Consider the following 16,239-nt stretch of genomic DNA (forward strand, 5'->3'; position numbering starts at 1 on the left):
CTTAGATCAATAAAATAGAGCCCTATATGTTTCTAAAAACGTATTTATTTTATTATCTTTTTCAGTTGTCATCCAGTATGTGTATTAGAAAAATTATAGTTTAATTTTACTTTAATTAATTTATAGTCCATTTTAATTTAGTTTCACTTGAAATATGAAAATACCAAAAGAAAAATAACTAATAAAAGACATATAGACATAAAAAAAACAATAAACTCTTAAAGCTAAAAGCTAATGACAAAATAACAAAACAACTCATTCATTCATTCATTTTCTTGTCGGCTTAGTCCCTTTATTAATCTGGGGTCGCCACAGCGGAATGAACCGCAAACTTATCCAGCAAGTTTTTACTCAGCGGATGCCCTTCCAGCCGCAACCCATCTCTGGGAAACATCCACACACACACTCATACACTAGGGACAATTTAGCCTACCCTATTCACCTGTACCGCATATCTTTGGACTGTGGGGGAAATTGGAGCACCCAGAGGAAACCCACACGAACATGGGGAGAACATGCAAACACACAGAAATGCCAACTGACCCAGCCGGGACTAGAACCAGTGACCTTCTTGCTGTGAGGCGACAGTGCTAACCACTGAGACACCGTGTCAAAACTCACTGAAATGAAAATGGAAAATCTGAAAACTCCAGTTTACATCAAAATCTTAATAATCTGTAGTTAGTTATTTTCTGTAACTTTATTTGAAAGTGGCACATGCACATTTTGAAAACTACCTAACATTAAAATGAACATAAAAAGTAACAGTCCAATTGACAATTAAACAACAATCAAAACACTATACATCAAATTTGAATACTTTTATTAACAATAAAAAAAGGTTACAGAAATTAAGTCACAAAATCATACATTATAATAGTTACATTTAGTTACAGAAATTAACAGACAATCACAATATCATACATCAAAGCAATATGTTACATTCACACTGAAGTACACATTTCAACAAATATCCAAAAGCAGAAGCAGTAGATAAATATGTGATGGCGAATGAGTGTGTGTGGATCAGAGAGTGTTTCTGAGGATAAGCTGCACGCTGAGGCTGGACGGCTCCTCCACCGGCTGCTGCGACAGGTTGTTGGTTTGCGGGATGTTTTCTACTGTACAGGCCTTCATAGGACACACGGAGAAACGAGACAGCAGAGCCACCAGAATAGACTTCATCATCACCATGGCAATGTGCTTCCCCACACACGACCGAGGACCCGATCCGAACGGCTGGAAGAAACGACTCGGAACCTTCATAGAGAACGTGAAAATGGATTAGTTAAGAAATTAATTAATCAGTTAATATATTATTTATTTTTTGCCTCAAACAGGTGAGTGGTCGTGACAAACCACCTGTTATTTTAACTGACACTTGCCCCAATTTTACACATTTGCATGAGACACTTTCCTACAATCACTCAACATATTTTAAGAAAAAAATTATGTACATTTATGAGGTGAGTTTCAAACAGGTGAGTGGGCATGACAAACCACCTGTAGAAAATACACTCTGTCATCTTTGTCATTCTTGTATTAATTACTATGAAATATGACAAGTAAACAAAGGTAAAATGAAGACTCACATTTTTATGGAAGTTGTCAAGACTGAACTGATTGGGTTTGGAGAAGAATTCGGATCTGTGCATTCGACCCACATTCAGTATGATGTTTGTTCCTTTCTTCACGTTGTAGCCCTCGATGACATCATCATCCAGCGCCCGCCGCATGGTGAAGTCCACGACCGGGTGAAAACGTAGAGACTCGTTGATAAAACTCTCCAGGATCTGCAGCTTGGACAGATGCGAGTGCTGGAGGCTCTGGCCAGCTACAGAACACAAACAGAACATTGTGTTGAATAATTTGCTAAAGCAAAACACCACACAATTAAACCGATCAATTCTAATTCTGTAATTCGAATGTTTAAAACAAAATGTTTTTTAAAGGCAGGTTCCACTCCGATATCATATTTTAAACTTTAGTTGATGTCTAATGTAGCTGTGTGAACTTAAACACATATCTGAATGTAAGACGCTTAAAGTTTAATGCAAAGGAGACACTGGCTTTTACAGAGTTAGCTTAGCAAAGCCTACAGCAAACAAATCTGGGGACTACAAAAAATACATCCAGGGTAGTGAAATCACAAGCCAATTAAGTTACACAGATTCACCACACGCACACACCCTGCGCAGCAACAGGGCGTGGCCAGAGGCGCTGTAATGTTATAGCAGAGAAAGCAAAAATTCCGTCCAAACGCTGATATTTCCAAAGAGCTTGTTCTATTTTTGGAGATGAGTAAATGATTTGCATAAATAATGAACACCAACACTGTGTTTACATGTCAGGGATTGATCACAATTAATTTCAAGGTAAATTTTGGACTAGTAATAAACTTCTAACTATGCATTTTTTCTCTATAAACTCGAGTTTAAAAAATAATTTGCTGCTTATTAAGGTAGTAGGTTTAGGTATTGGGTAGCATTGGGGGTGCAGACTAAGATCATGCAGAATAGTAAGTACAAATAAATCTTACTAATAGGCAGGGCCAGACGGAATCTGCGGACGTTTTTTGCTATTTCTGTGGAGAATTTTGGTAAAAATCTGCAGATTTCTGCGGAGTATCCTGCGGAGTATCCAGCGGAGTATCATAACTAAAACCTTAATATATGAAATAAAAAGTAATAAATTACGGAATAAAAGCTGAATAAATTTAGATTTACACATTTACTCAAGTTAATAAACAGAATTAATGACGGGCTAAAAATCTGCAGAAAATCTCGCGCGCAGATTCCGTGTGGGCCTACTATTAGGGAACCAATGAAAAGGGCCAGATGGAATCTGCGGACATTTTTTGCTATTTCTGCTGAAAATTTTGGTAAAAATCTGCGGATTTCTGCGGAATTATTTTGGGAGTATCATAACTAAATTTAATTTAACTAAATTGAACTAAACTTAGTGAAATAAAAAGTAATACCTTTTTAACTTTTATTTAATGTTTAAATTGCAAATCTAATAGGATTCACTTTATTTGGTAAACAAAGCAGGTCTCTCATATAATATATATATATACTAAAAGAGAGAAAATATTACTTTACAAACTGCATTGTACATAAATCAGATGAACATTTTCATATTAGTAGATAATATTACTGCAATTAATTAAAAAACTAAATAAATTTAGATTTACACAAATTTACTCAAGTAAATAAACAGAATTAATGATTGGATAAAAATCTGCAGAAATCTGCTTAATTCTGAGGAAAATCTGCGGAATTCTGCTTGTAGATTCCATGTGGGCCTACTAATGAGGCACTAGTTGTTAATAGTGAGAATCGGTAATTAAAGGTGCCCTATAAAAATCTGGTTATATCAAGGCATAGTCTAATAATAAGACATCAGTATATGGAAATGTCCATACCATGATCCTCAGACATAATTGTTTCCTTGTTTTAATGTAGATTCTACGAGTGTAAAGCTCCAGGCCAATCAGAACACAAAACCGACTGTTGCGTGACTCATGGGGCCCGCCCTCATCATTTGCATGTAGCTGAGGTCATTTATCAGGAGCTGACAAGCAGCAGAGTCATCAGGAAAACACAGGTTGTGTCCGAAGTCTTCTACTAATCAAGGAGGTACTACATTTGATTTTGAATTTACTGCAAACATTTGAAAGTACATTCTACTGTACATAGTATTAATGTGAGTAGTATACAGTAAATGGAATTCAGACGTGTACATCATATTATGTGTGTCTGTCTGTGAGAGCTGCATGCCATAGCAGAGCTCATTAATATTCACCACCTATCTAAATTGGGTCAATTATGGAGTAATAAATGAGTATGGGTATTTTATGGAGTAATGAATGAGCATATATATGGGATTGTTTTTAACTTACCTAAGGCGTATACCTACTATGTAGGTATCAGAGAACAATTGAAATTATTAAACCAATATGGCACCTTTAAACTGAAGTGTTACACAATGATTTACTAAAAATGTTGAATATTTCATGCCCGACCAGTAGGTGGCAGTGTCCTTATGTGAAGAAACACTACACAATTGTACACATATGGTTTGTTAGTCATTTTAAAGTCATCAAGTTCTTTTTAGGTTTTTTTTTTTTTTTTTTTTTTTTTTACAAAAAGAAAATATAATTTTGAAAAACATTTGAATGTGACAGTTGTTTTTAAAAGTACAAAAAACACAGAAATAAATGCAGTGTTGTGCTCATACCTAAAACACTGTCCATTTCCTGCAGGATCTTTAACTCGACATCTGGATTTTGTTTTAATAACAGCAGCATGAAGAACAGACTGATGGAGAGAGTGTCTGGAGCCGCGATCACCATCTCCAACACACACTGCCTGACGTTCTCTGCGCTCAGCTCTCCATGGCTCTAAACACACATTCAGGTCAGTCATTCTTTTACATGTTTCAGAGATGTGTGTGTGTGTGTGTGTGTGTGTTTGTGTGTGTGTGTGTGTGTGTGTGTGTGTGTGTGTGTGTGTGTGTGTGTGTGTGTGTGTGTGTGTGTGTGTGTGTGCGTGTGTGTGTGTGAAATACCACATTTCACATTCACCTGAGCAAATATCAGCTCTGCTGTAAAGTCGAGGTGGTCAAGTTTCTCTGCGTGTGCCAGTTGAACTTTCTTCTGCTCGATCAGAGCTGTGATGGCATCCTGCAACTCCTGACTAAAACACACAAGCACACATACACACTATAAATTAACATGCTTTACAATCATTGTCATCATTTAGTCACATTTTTATCTAAATCCATTAGACTTTCACTCATATTTTAAATGAAGTCAGAAGTATTAGCCCCCCTTTGAACTTTTTTCCTTTTTATATATTTCCCAAAATGATGTTTAACAGAGCAAGGAAATTTTCACAGTATGTCTGATAATATTATTTCTTCTAGAGAAAGTCTTTTTTTATATTTTCAGCTAGAATAAAAGCAGTTTTACATTTTTTAAACACCATATTAAGGTCAAAACGATTAGCTTCTTCAAGCTTTATATTTTTGATAGTCTACAGAACAAACCATTATTATACAATAACTTGCCTAACTACCCTAACCTGCCTAGTTATCCTAATTAACCTAGTGAAGCCTTTAAATGTCACTTTAAGCTAAATAAAAGTGTCTTGAAAAATATCTAGTCAAATTTTATTTTCTGTCATCGTGACAAAGATAAAATAAATCAGATATTAGAAATGAGTTATTAAAACTATTATGTTAAGAAATGTGTTGAAAAAACCTTTTCTCCATTAAACAGAAATTGTGGTAGAAAAAAAATAAATAAACAGAGGGTCTAATAATTCTGGGGGATTACTAATTCTTACTTTAACTGTATTTCTGCCCAATCTCATGAGGAAACGCAACTTTTTTACATATTGGCAGAAAAGTGGCTATTTTTTTTACGAATTCATATAAATTAATTTTACAAAACACATATGATTTTTTATTCATTAAGATTTTTAAAAGAAGGCGTGCCCTCAAACCCCATTGCGAAACCCAACCCTCATTGGGGGATTAGCAAACCATACTGAAATGTATGAATGAGATTGTACAAATTTATATAAATTAGCCACTAATTTTAAAAGTTGCAAATTGCCGTGAGGTTGGATGTTCACCCCAAACTTTGACACGTTCATAAAGAAATTAAATAAGTTGATATAAAGTCTTCCAAAGAGGCACAATAACTTTATACATTGAAAAAAAAATGTCTGCAAAACTGTTGCAACAATTTGTGTTAAATTTTAACAACCAAATTAAATGCAAAATATTAAACTTAATTTGTTTGTTTTAATTCAGCCCAAATAATTTGTTTACAGCCACTTAACGTAACAAAAAATTGTAAATCCAAGGAATCATCTTTGAATATTTTTTTTCAATTGGATGAACAGATTTAAAGGGATAGTTTACTCAAAAATGTAAAAAATAATAATAATAATCCTCATTACTTATTAAAACTCTTTATTAAATAGTATTGATTTCTGTCTCCTGTAGAACACAAAACAAGATATTCTGAAGAATGTTGTAAATAACTGCCATTGACATAGTAGAAGCGAAAACTGTATAGATGTCTTGGTCACACTTTTACAATAAGGTTCATTAGTTAAAGTTACTTAATGTATTTATTAATATGCACATACAATGAACAATACATTTACTACTGTATTTGTTCATGTTAGTAAACATTAGTAATGAAAATACAGTTGTTCATTGTGAGTTCATGCTAACTCATGGTGCATTAACTAATGTTAACAAGCATGAGTTTGGATGTTAATAATGCAATAGTAAATGTTCAATTATGATTAATAAATGCTGTACATGTGTTGTTCATGATTAGTTCATGTTAGTAAATGCTTTAACTAATGAACCTTTTTGTAAAGTGTTACCGATGTCTTTTTCCAGTATATCTTCCTTTGTGTTTAACAGAAGAAAGAAACAAGAATTTTCAGATTAGATTAAACATAATTTGTGAAGCAAAATAAGTAAATTTCCTTTACAATTTTTATAAAGCCTTTAAAAACATTTTAAAGCTTACTTGATAATTGACTCATGATCTTTACAGTAGTGTTACCAGTATCACAATACTGTGTGCTTACGATATTCATAAACCATGGTATTTGCAAGCATTTCCAAAATCAACTTACGCATCTCTTTTGTGCTTTTTGTGCAGCCAGTCCAATCTGAAGTAGACATCAGGCTTGATTAATACAGTCTGCCAGGTGTCAAAGTATTTATGAATCTTCTGAAGCAGATCGTGCTCTGCAACACAACAGACACAATCATTTATATTTATTATTTAACAAATTCAGGCAACTTTTAAAGGGATAGTTCACCCAAAAATTACAATTTACTCACCATTTACTCCCCCTCAAGTGGTTCCATAAAGGATACTGGGGTTAAAATACAATGGGCCCTATCGTACACCCGGCGCAATGCGGCGCAATTGTTGTTTGCTAGTTTCAGCTTGGCACAAGAGTCGTTTTGACATTTTGCAGCATGTTGTTTAAATAGCAAATGCATTTGCACTCATATGTGCGCCCAGGCCTTCTGGTCTAAAAAAGGAGGCATGTTAAGGCGCATTGCTAGCGTGTTGCTATTTTGGGGAACTAAAATACACTGTTCAATAGACCAACTTAGAGGAGGTCTAAAGTCCAGTGCAGAGCGAGTTAGTTGTGCACCTCGCTTAAACATTGCTTAATACACACAGGATGTACAGCAATACACAAATATCTTTACAAATAAAAAAGAATTAAAGGAATAAAATATTACAAAAATTATTATTTTCTAGCCTACATAAATATAAAAACCACTGCCTCCATGCCTTCTTCATCTCGGGAGGCTTTTTAGTTCATTCATAACAATTTGCTTTTATATAATGTTATCATTATTATCAGTATTATTTATTATATCCATATTTATATTTGTTTTATTAAATACAAGCTTTGATTTGTCCACCTGTCAGGTTTTAGACCATATGGGGCACAGCATGTGTATTTGGAAATAACTCTCTTTTTTGAACACACTTCATTATTATTGTTCATTTATTCGTTTGCTGGAAATTAGAACTGAATTTAGAAATAGTTTTGAAACAAATCTTTGCGCCTAACAAACGAAATGAATTATGTATAGGCTAATGGATGTCTGTGCGTGCAACACCGTTTCCTTATCCGCGAGAGTGAAAGTTATAATAAAGAATGAGGAGGCTCATCTCTCATTCTCGCCTTTAGATGCTCTGTTTAACTGTTTTCTTGCTAGTAAAGCAATCAGTTTTTCCACTTACAAAGTCTGCCATGTAAATAGCAAATGCGCTAAGGCGCGGCACAACTTACTCTGAAAAGGAATGGGAGATGAAACTCTTATTGGTTTTTCTCAAAACACAGCTATAACTTATTAAGAGACTAAGCTCAACCCTGTTAGACCATGCGCTACAGCGCAAAGCGGATTTTTCTGATCTTAAAATAGCAAAGGTGGATTCTGACATGCCCTTAATGCTTTTGCGCCCTGTGCTTTGGACTTTGCGCCTGGATCCTTAAAACAGAGCCCAATGGCTTTCCAGCCTGATATCATGAGAAAATTTTATGTATTCCTAGAAAAGTAACTCTTACAAAATCATATTATTTAATTTGTATGAATTCATATTATTTTTAAAAGGAGGTGTGCACATAAACCCCAACCCTATTCCAAATAGAGCCATAGAGCAGGGGTGCCCAAATTCAGTTCTTTAGGGCCGATGTCCTGCAGAGTTTAGCTCCAAATTGTCGTCAACACAAATGCCAGGGCATTTCTAGCAAGCTAACTAACAGCTTGATAAGCTAGCCCAGGTGTATCTTGTTGAAGTTAAATCTAAGACCCCGTTTACACTAATACGTTTTAGTTTTAAAAACTATATAAAACTATAGTCTAAACTATGCAGGACACCAGACCTCCAGGACTAAGTTTGGGCACCCTGTCATAGAGGAATTAACAAATGCTGAAATGTATGTCAAATAACTACTCATCAATTAGCTACTAAATCAAAAAGTGATTAATTGCCTCGTGATCGTGTTCTAAACAATTGTAAAATGATTACATTATTCCTTTATTTATTTCCTATTGCATTTAAAATAAATATCACACAAAACGGGTGAGTAAATGATGACAGCATATTGTTGAGTGAACTATCCTTCACAGAAACTATCCCATATAGAAACTGTGGTCTTAATGTCTTCCCAAGCTGTTGAATGTTGCTGTTGTACTGTAAGTGTTTCTCAGCACTGACCATTGAGCGGGACTCCTAGAAACAGTCTGTTGGAAACGTCCACCACGATGCATCGCAGTAAGTTAAGAATGTCCAGCTGTCCTTGAGCATCCGTCAGCTGAGACAAATCGTCCAGGTGAGAGTTTGTGGAGGTGGTGCAGATCTCCATAGTCCTCTGAAGCCCTGGACCTGTGAGAGCTGGAACACACCACAAATACAACAAGATGATTCAAGAGAAAACAATACAAATCCTGGATAGAGAGTATTTGTGATACAGTGTACATTGTCCTTGGTAAATCTGAGCAAAGAAGGCAGAGAATAATTGTTTTATTTTAACCTTTTGCTAATTTGCTCAAATTTTTTAACAAACAATGACAAAAAAAGAACAGCTTTATATACAGTCAAAATGAAAAAAGGCTAAATGATTAACCATCCTGTAACATCCATTTGTTGTTTTATTCAAGTATTTCCCAAGTGCTGTTTTGCAGAAAGGTTTTGTTGTAGTTTTAATAACTCTATTTCTAGTTTATTTTATTTTTGCAATGATGACAGTACACATTTCACTAGCTATTTCGCAAGAGACCAGTATTATTCAACTTTAGGTGCAGTTTAAAGACTTAACTAGGTTAATTAGTTTAACTATAGGCAGGTAAGGCTAAGTTGAAGTCAGAATTATGATTTTTTTTTCTTTAAGTTTTTCCCAAATGATGTTTAACCGAGCAAAGAAATTTTCACAGTATGTCTGATAATATTTTTTCTTCTGGAGAAAGTCTTGTTTGTTTTATTTTGGCTGTTTTTAATTTTTTTAAACACCATTTTAAGGTCAATATTATTAGCCCCTTTAAGCTATATTTTTATTCAATAGTCTACAGAACAAACCATCATCATAAAATAGCTTGCCTAATTATCCTATCATGTCTAGTTAACCTAACTAACCTATTTAAGCCTTTAAATGTCACTTTAAGCTGTATAGAAGTGTCTTGAAAAATATCTAGTCAAGTATTATTTACTGTCATCATGGCAAAGATAAAATAAATCAGCTATTTGAAATGAGCTATTAAAACTATTATGATTAGAAATGTGTTGACAATATTTTCTCCGTTAAACAGAAATTGGGGGAAAAAAATAAACAGGGGAACTAATAATTCAGGGGGGTTAATAATTCTGACTTCAACTGTAGACAAGGCATTGAAAAACAGTGGTTTGTTCTGTAGCTAATTAAAAAATAAATAAAAATAATTATTATTATTAATAATATTAATAATCATAATAATAATAATAATAATAATTGCTTACTTTACAACTATTTTTAAATAAATTAAAAACTGGAGGTTATGGTTATTTCAGGCAAAGACTTCCCCCCCCCCCCCCAAAAAAAAAAATCTATAAATGATCTATTATCAACATCACTTGTTAAATAATAGAAAAGAAATTAAATATTCAGAGGAGGCTAATAATTTTGCCTTCAACTGTATATATGAAACACTTTTTAAAGTGTGTTCTCATTGATATTTTATACTTTAAATGAACAAAAAACAAACAAACAAACAAACAAACAAACAAACAAACAAACAAATAAATAAATAAATAAATAAATAAATAAATAAATAAATAAATAAATAAATAAATAAATAAATAAATAAATAAAATCATCAACTTTGACCTCATGTTTGCTTGGCCCTGAAAAATGAAGAAGCACAAAGGCCAAAATAAAAATCAATAAATAAAAAACAGATGATATGCATAAATATAATGTTGAGATTTAAAAAAAATGGAAATTTGGCTGTAGGAAAATAGGAAAAGACTCAACATTTTTATATCTTAGACAGAAAGAGGATCTACAGTAGGTCTGTTTTTTTTCTAAAGCACTGTTTGGAAGATGGTTTGAGTGGCCAAAAAAATCTCCACAAAAGTAACAGCTAAAGAATTGCAGAAGTTAATGAAGCCTTGGGGTCAGAAAGCCTCTAAAACTACAATCTAACATCAACACAAATAGTTTGAAAGGGTTTAAAAAATAAATAAATAAATTATTAAATAAATAAATAAATACATTTCTTTCTTTCTTTCGTTAATATTTTGAGCAAAAGTTCAAAAGAATAAAGAACTTATACTTTTTTATCACCGCTTTTTTGCTCACATTCACCAAAGATTCTAATATATTTTAAATATATTTATGTAATCGTATTTTATTAATGCCCACCTTTAGCATAAAATGCACGGACTTTCTTCCAGAGAGCCACATTTGAGTTGAATATGATGCCCTGCTCATGCATCCCGATGCACTGCAGACCCAGTTTACTTCCAAAGCGTGAAGTGTACAAAGACTTCCTTAACACGTGATATACAGCTGACGACCTGTGACACAAACACACATACAAAAAGCATCAGAATAATGCATTCAAGCTACATTTGGGTTCATTTGCTTTGAATTATTCTGTAATAAATATATAGTTGCAGCCAACATTATTACCCCTACTGTGAAATTGTTATTATTTTCCAAGTAGTTCCTATTATATTTTTCTTCTGGAAAAAGTCTTATTTATGTTAGTTTGGCTGGAATTTCTTACTTTTTGTTGTTGTTGTTGATTGTCTGCAGAATAAACCACTGTTGTCCAATGGATAATTACCCTGACTTGCCTAGTTAACCTAATTAACCTAGTTAACATGAAGTGAACTGAACTGAAGTGGGCTAAAATAAGTATTATTTTCATAAAAATGGTTTCATTTATCATAAATTCTTATCAGTATAGAGCTAATAGTAAAACCGTATTTGAAATGACAGCTGAGAAATTATGAAATTTCATATAATAATTTTTAATCTCTAAGTTCTGTTCTGTTCAATTAATAAATAAAAATTTGAGGGGTGATAGCTTTAGATTTATTAATGACAATAATGCATTTCATAATATATAATACATTCTTACTTAATTCAGTTTGCACTTAAAGGGATAGTTCACCCAAAAACTATTCAACACAAAATGTTAGAATGTTAGAAACCTGTAATCATTGACCTCTATAGAAGGAAAAATAAATCAAAGTCAACTGTTTCCAACATTCTTCAAAATATCTTCTTTTGTGTTGAACAGATAAAGAAACGGGTTTGTGACTAATGAAGACTAATGATGGTAGATGAACTGTCCCTTTATTAAGTATGTTGTTTCAATGTAATTTGTGCTGTTTTTCAAAGTATCTGAAAGTGTCTTTATTTTTCATAAGAGTGTTGTGTGTGTGTGTGTGCGTGCGTGCGTGGATGCGTATTTGTGTGTTTCTGGACTCACCTGCTCAAGATGAGAGTTTCCTCACCATTGATCCAGACACGCACAATGTCTCCATACTTGCTGTTGTAGTAGTTGCTGGCAGTCCCGATCCCAGACCAGATGAACCGACAGTAGGAGACAACAGGACCCAGACCAAAAAAGAAAGAAGGACCTAAATGAAACACATTTTAGCAAGTCAGTGACATGACATCATTGATCAAAGTCTATTTTAAAGCAGAACTATGTAAGTTGTTTACCTTAAAATAAAGTTCCTATAAAATTATATCAAGTGGTAAAACGACTTTTAAGTTTGAATTCTGACGCTGGGGCTTCCAGAAAGTTGCAATGTGTTGCCTTAAAGGAACACTCTACTTTTTACAATCCCCCATTAGCATCATTACCATTAGCATCTTGCTCAAAAATATTCAAAAGCTTGACTAAATACAACATGTAATAAGACCGACAGAAAATTTAAAGTAGCTTTTTTCTGGGTCAGAAATATGATATGGCTCAGAAAATATTCTCATTCTGGTGTAATAATTCAGGAAATTTGATTTCGCACCATGGCTGCTGCAGGCACAATGTTATTACACAATGCCTATAAAAAGTCTCCAGCTTGTGTTTACTGAGTAATATCATTGTGCCTGTTGCAGCCATGGTGCGACATCAAAGTTCCTTGATTATTACGCCAGAATAAGGGTATAGTTCCTTGGTCATTTTGAGTGAGATGCTAATGGTCTAATCTGATTCAATTATCTATGCTAAGCTAAGCTAAAAATTCTCCTGATTGGCTGAATGGATTCAACCATGTTAAAAATCAACTTTTTTATATCTAGGAAGTTGTAAAATTTGACTATTTTCAAAAAAAGTGGAGCGTTCATTTATGCCGAATTTGTATTAATTCATACGGTATATTCACTGCTCATGTAAGTACACCCCTCACAAATCTCTTTTTTTAAATTAATATTTTCTTTAGGACAATATACAATATAATATTTGGATTAGTCAGTACTGAAATCAAATCTGGAGCTTATTTAACAAAATACCTTACGGTCCAAAAACTAGTACACCTAAATGTATATGTTATAGAAAAATATTAAATACAAGTTTTTAAAAATAGGAAAAAACAAAAGCAAAAATATGTTAAAAAATTGTTGCTGATGGCCGTGATATATTTAAGTAATATCAGCACCAGTAAAGCCTCTTTACCCTTTGTGTATTATTCCGCCCACATATAACCAGCAAAAAGCAGAGACACTACAGATCTAAAGTTTAAAAGATGCTTGCTCAGCTTTTTAATTTCGCACTGCTACGAGTATCCGATATATATATGTGTGTGTGTGTGTGTGTGTGTGTGTGTGTGTGTGTGTGTGTGTGTGTGTGTGTGTGTGTGTGTGTGTGTAAATGTATGTAAATGTGTTCCCACATTTGTCTCAAATTTAGGTTAAAACAACCAATAATCTTTAATTATAATGTTTACTGTACAGTATGTCAGTATATGCCAGTTTGGTGCATTAATATTGAATGCACACACAGATATCTGTAACCTTTACTTTGAACATTTACAGCAATAATCAAATCATAATTTAGACTATTCTTTTAATAATTGTGCATTGCATGTGACTACTGTATATTATCTAACCCAAAACGTAGATAGTACTGTCACAAACAAATGATAAAAAGCCAAAACACCACATGATTGGAGATTTAACCAACTGAACATCAGTTTTGAATTTTCAGACAATGCATTTCCACTTTATACATGCTGCCTTGAAATATTTTTACTTTATTATTTAGATTTTTGTATTGGAAAACATGGATGCACTTTGTTATGGTAACTAATATTGTTATGATAATATTAGTTTACTGCATTTAGGTTTCGACTTAATTGCATTGCTTAATTGTCACAAATTATTGGTAATACAATAGTAAGTATAGAAAACAAGGTAACAAGGACACCACAAAAATATCCAAAACTCTCTATAATGTAAGTGATGTTAGAGACCAATTTAGTGGTATAGCCAAAGGGTATTTACAGATGTACTTACAAGAGTTTTTTATTTTCATTTTTAAGATGATCCAACCACAAAACCAATTACAAATATATTTTATATATATAGAGAGAGAGAATTATAGGTCACCTGAAAGCTGAATAAATATAAACCGATGTATGGTGTGGTGTGTTAGTATAGAACCATATTCTCAGAGATAAAACTATTTGAAAATCCACATTTCTAAAACCCTAATATTGAGAAAATAATCTTCTAAAGTTGTACAAATGTAGGCCTTATAAATGCACTTTACTAACCAAAAACTGAGTTTTGAGATATTTACAGTAGGGTGTTTATAAAATTACTTCATGGAATTTACTTAATATTGTAATGATTTTTAAGATAAACATTTACATTACATTTACATTACATTATTCTCACAAATAAACTCATGCACTTAAGTTTTTGTGGTCCAAAGAAACATATGAGTCTAAAAACAATAGAATGTTCCCACATGAAGAAAAATAAAATAGTAATTTAAATACTTGTTATAAATAACGTTTTTGAACCATAAAATAGTAAAATAATTTAAGTAATCAGTTGTGGTAATAGCGTTGTTGCCATTGCAATACAAAAACTATGGAAATGGAAATGTCATAGTCAGTAGTAAATGTCATAGTAAATGTCATTATTTTACTCACCCTCAAGTGGTTTTAAAGCTTTATGAGTTTTTTTTTATTTTGTAACCATTGACTTTGACTTGAAAATATTGACAGGTTTCCAATAGTTTTCTAAATAACTTATTTTGCGTTTGACAGAACAAAAAAACTCAAACAGGTATGTGACTAATGAACGGATGACAGATTTTTTTAAACTAAAGTTCTGTGTGAGCTATCCAAATAAATAGACATATAATATTTACACACACAGTGCTCAGAATATATAAGTACACCCTCACAAATCTATACAATATACAGTATTATATTTGTGCATATACAATAGATTAGTCAGTACTGAAGCCAAATCTGGAGCTTATCTAACAAAATAACTTACGATAACATTCCAAAAACAAGTACACCCAAAATTTATGTTATAGAAAAATATTAAATATACATTTTAAAAAGAGGAAAAATCAAGAGAAGCAAAAGAAAAATTTTGTTGAAATAGTAATTTATTTTTGCAATATTTTGCTTGAATGTAATTGTATTATCTTTCCATTTCTAATTATGTTTTGTGACTATTTTAATAAATATAACTGTCTAATAAATCTGATTTGCGTAAATGCCCCAAAATAATTTGCCTGTATTCACTGAGAAATGAATAAAAATATTAATTTAACCCAATACCATAGATTTCCACAACTATAGGGTTTATTCTGTTTTAATAAACCCCAGTTTACTATAATAAAAACCTGAAGTACAATACAGTATTTATTACAGCTTATTAGTTCAGTTTAGTTAATACTACAGTGTCCTGCAGCATTCAATAACAAAGTTTAAATACTATAATATATACCCTCTATAATATATAAATACTTTACTATAGTATAGCTTAAAAAACACTATAATATATGGGTAAAAAAGTAATATATTACAATTATAAACCTGTCTTACTCTTTTAAAAAGCAAAAAAATAAAAATAACACACTTTATCCCTAAAAAGTATCAAAGTAACTCATGTAGGTACTTAAAAATATATATATTTAAGATTGTAAAATGGTATTTTTTCCACAACACCATTATTAACTATACATTGCTATATTATTTTTGGTCACATGGTATCCTAATGTACATTAACATACCATTAACTAAGACTTCTAGCTCAATAAACTACGAATTTGCTGCTTATTAATAGGTTGTAGTTGGGTTTAGGTATTAGATAGAATTAGATATATCAAATAAAATCATACTATATAAGTGCTAATAAACAGTTATTATTTTATTAATAGGCAACCAGTAGAAAATGGTGTGATTTGTTACTTAATCTAACTTAGCACATTTTTTACAGGTTACCACAGTTAAATAGACTTAAAATGGGTGCATAAATGATTGTAACCCCAGAAAATAATTTAAATCCTTTTATTGACATATGATTAGGTTCATTTCTTAAAACTTAATTAAAATACGTACAGGTTACAAATAGCAACATGTAAATAAGTTACCTGTAACAATGAAAGTAGGTTTACCGGCTTGAGTAATTTACAAATATAAATTATCTCTACAGTAGGTATTAC

The 16,239-nt window shown here is 32.4% G+C and overlaps 1 protein-coding gene across 11 annotated transcripts in view; it reads right to left on the reverse strand.

Moving 5' to 3' along the window:
• Positions 1-805: 805 nt before the first annotated feature.
• The window catches only part of cyp19a1a (cytochrome P450, family 19, subfamily A, polypeptide 1a), a 29,416-nt gene continuing 13,982 nt past the window's right edge, over positions 806-16,239 (reverse strand). For 10 of the 11 annotated variants that reach the window (XM_087291518.1, XM_087291515.1, XM_087291522.1 and 7 more), the window contains exons 4-11: positions 12,037-12,187; positions 10,959-11,113; positions 8,780-8,956; positions 6,666-6,780; positions 4,586-4,697; positions 4,240-4,402; positions 1,593-1,834; positions 807-1,260 (exon numbers count right to left, since the gene is read on the reverse strand). In XM_087291518.1, the coding sequence (XP_087147644.1) occupies positions 1,027-1,260; positions 1,593-1,834; positions 4,240-4,402; positions 4,586-4,697; positions 6,666-6,780; positions 8,780-8,956; positions 10,959-11,113; positions 12,037-12,187 (1,349 nt within the window). In that variant the 3' untranslated portion in view covers positions 807-1,026. 11 annotated transcript variants of the gene reach the window in all.

Source organism: Danio rerio, chromosome 18, assembly GCF_052040795.2.
Source record: "Danio rerio strain M-AB ecotype USA chromosome 18, GRCz13ab, whole genome shotgun sequence".
Taxonomy (NCBI): domain Eukaryota; kingdom Metazoa; phylum Chordata; class Actinopteri; order Cypriniformes; family Danionidae; genus Danio; species Danio rerio.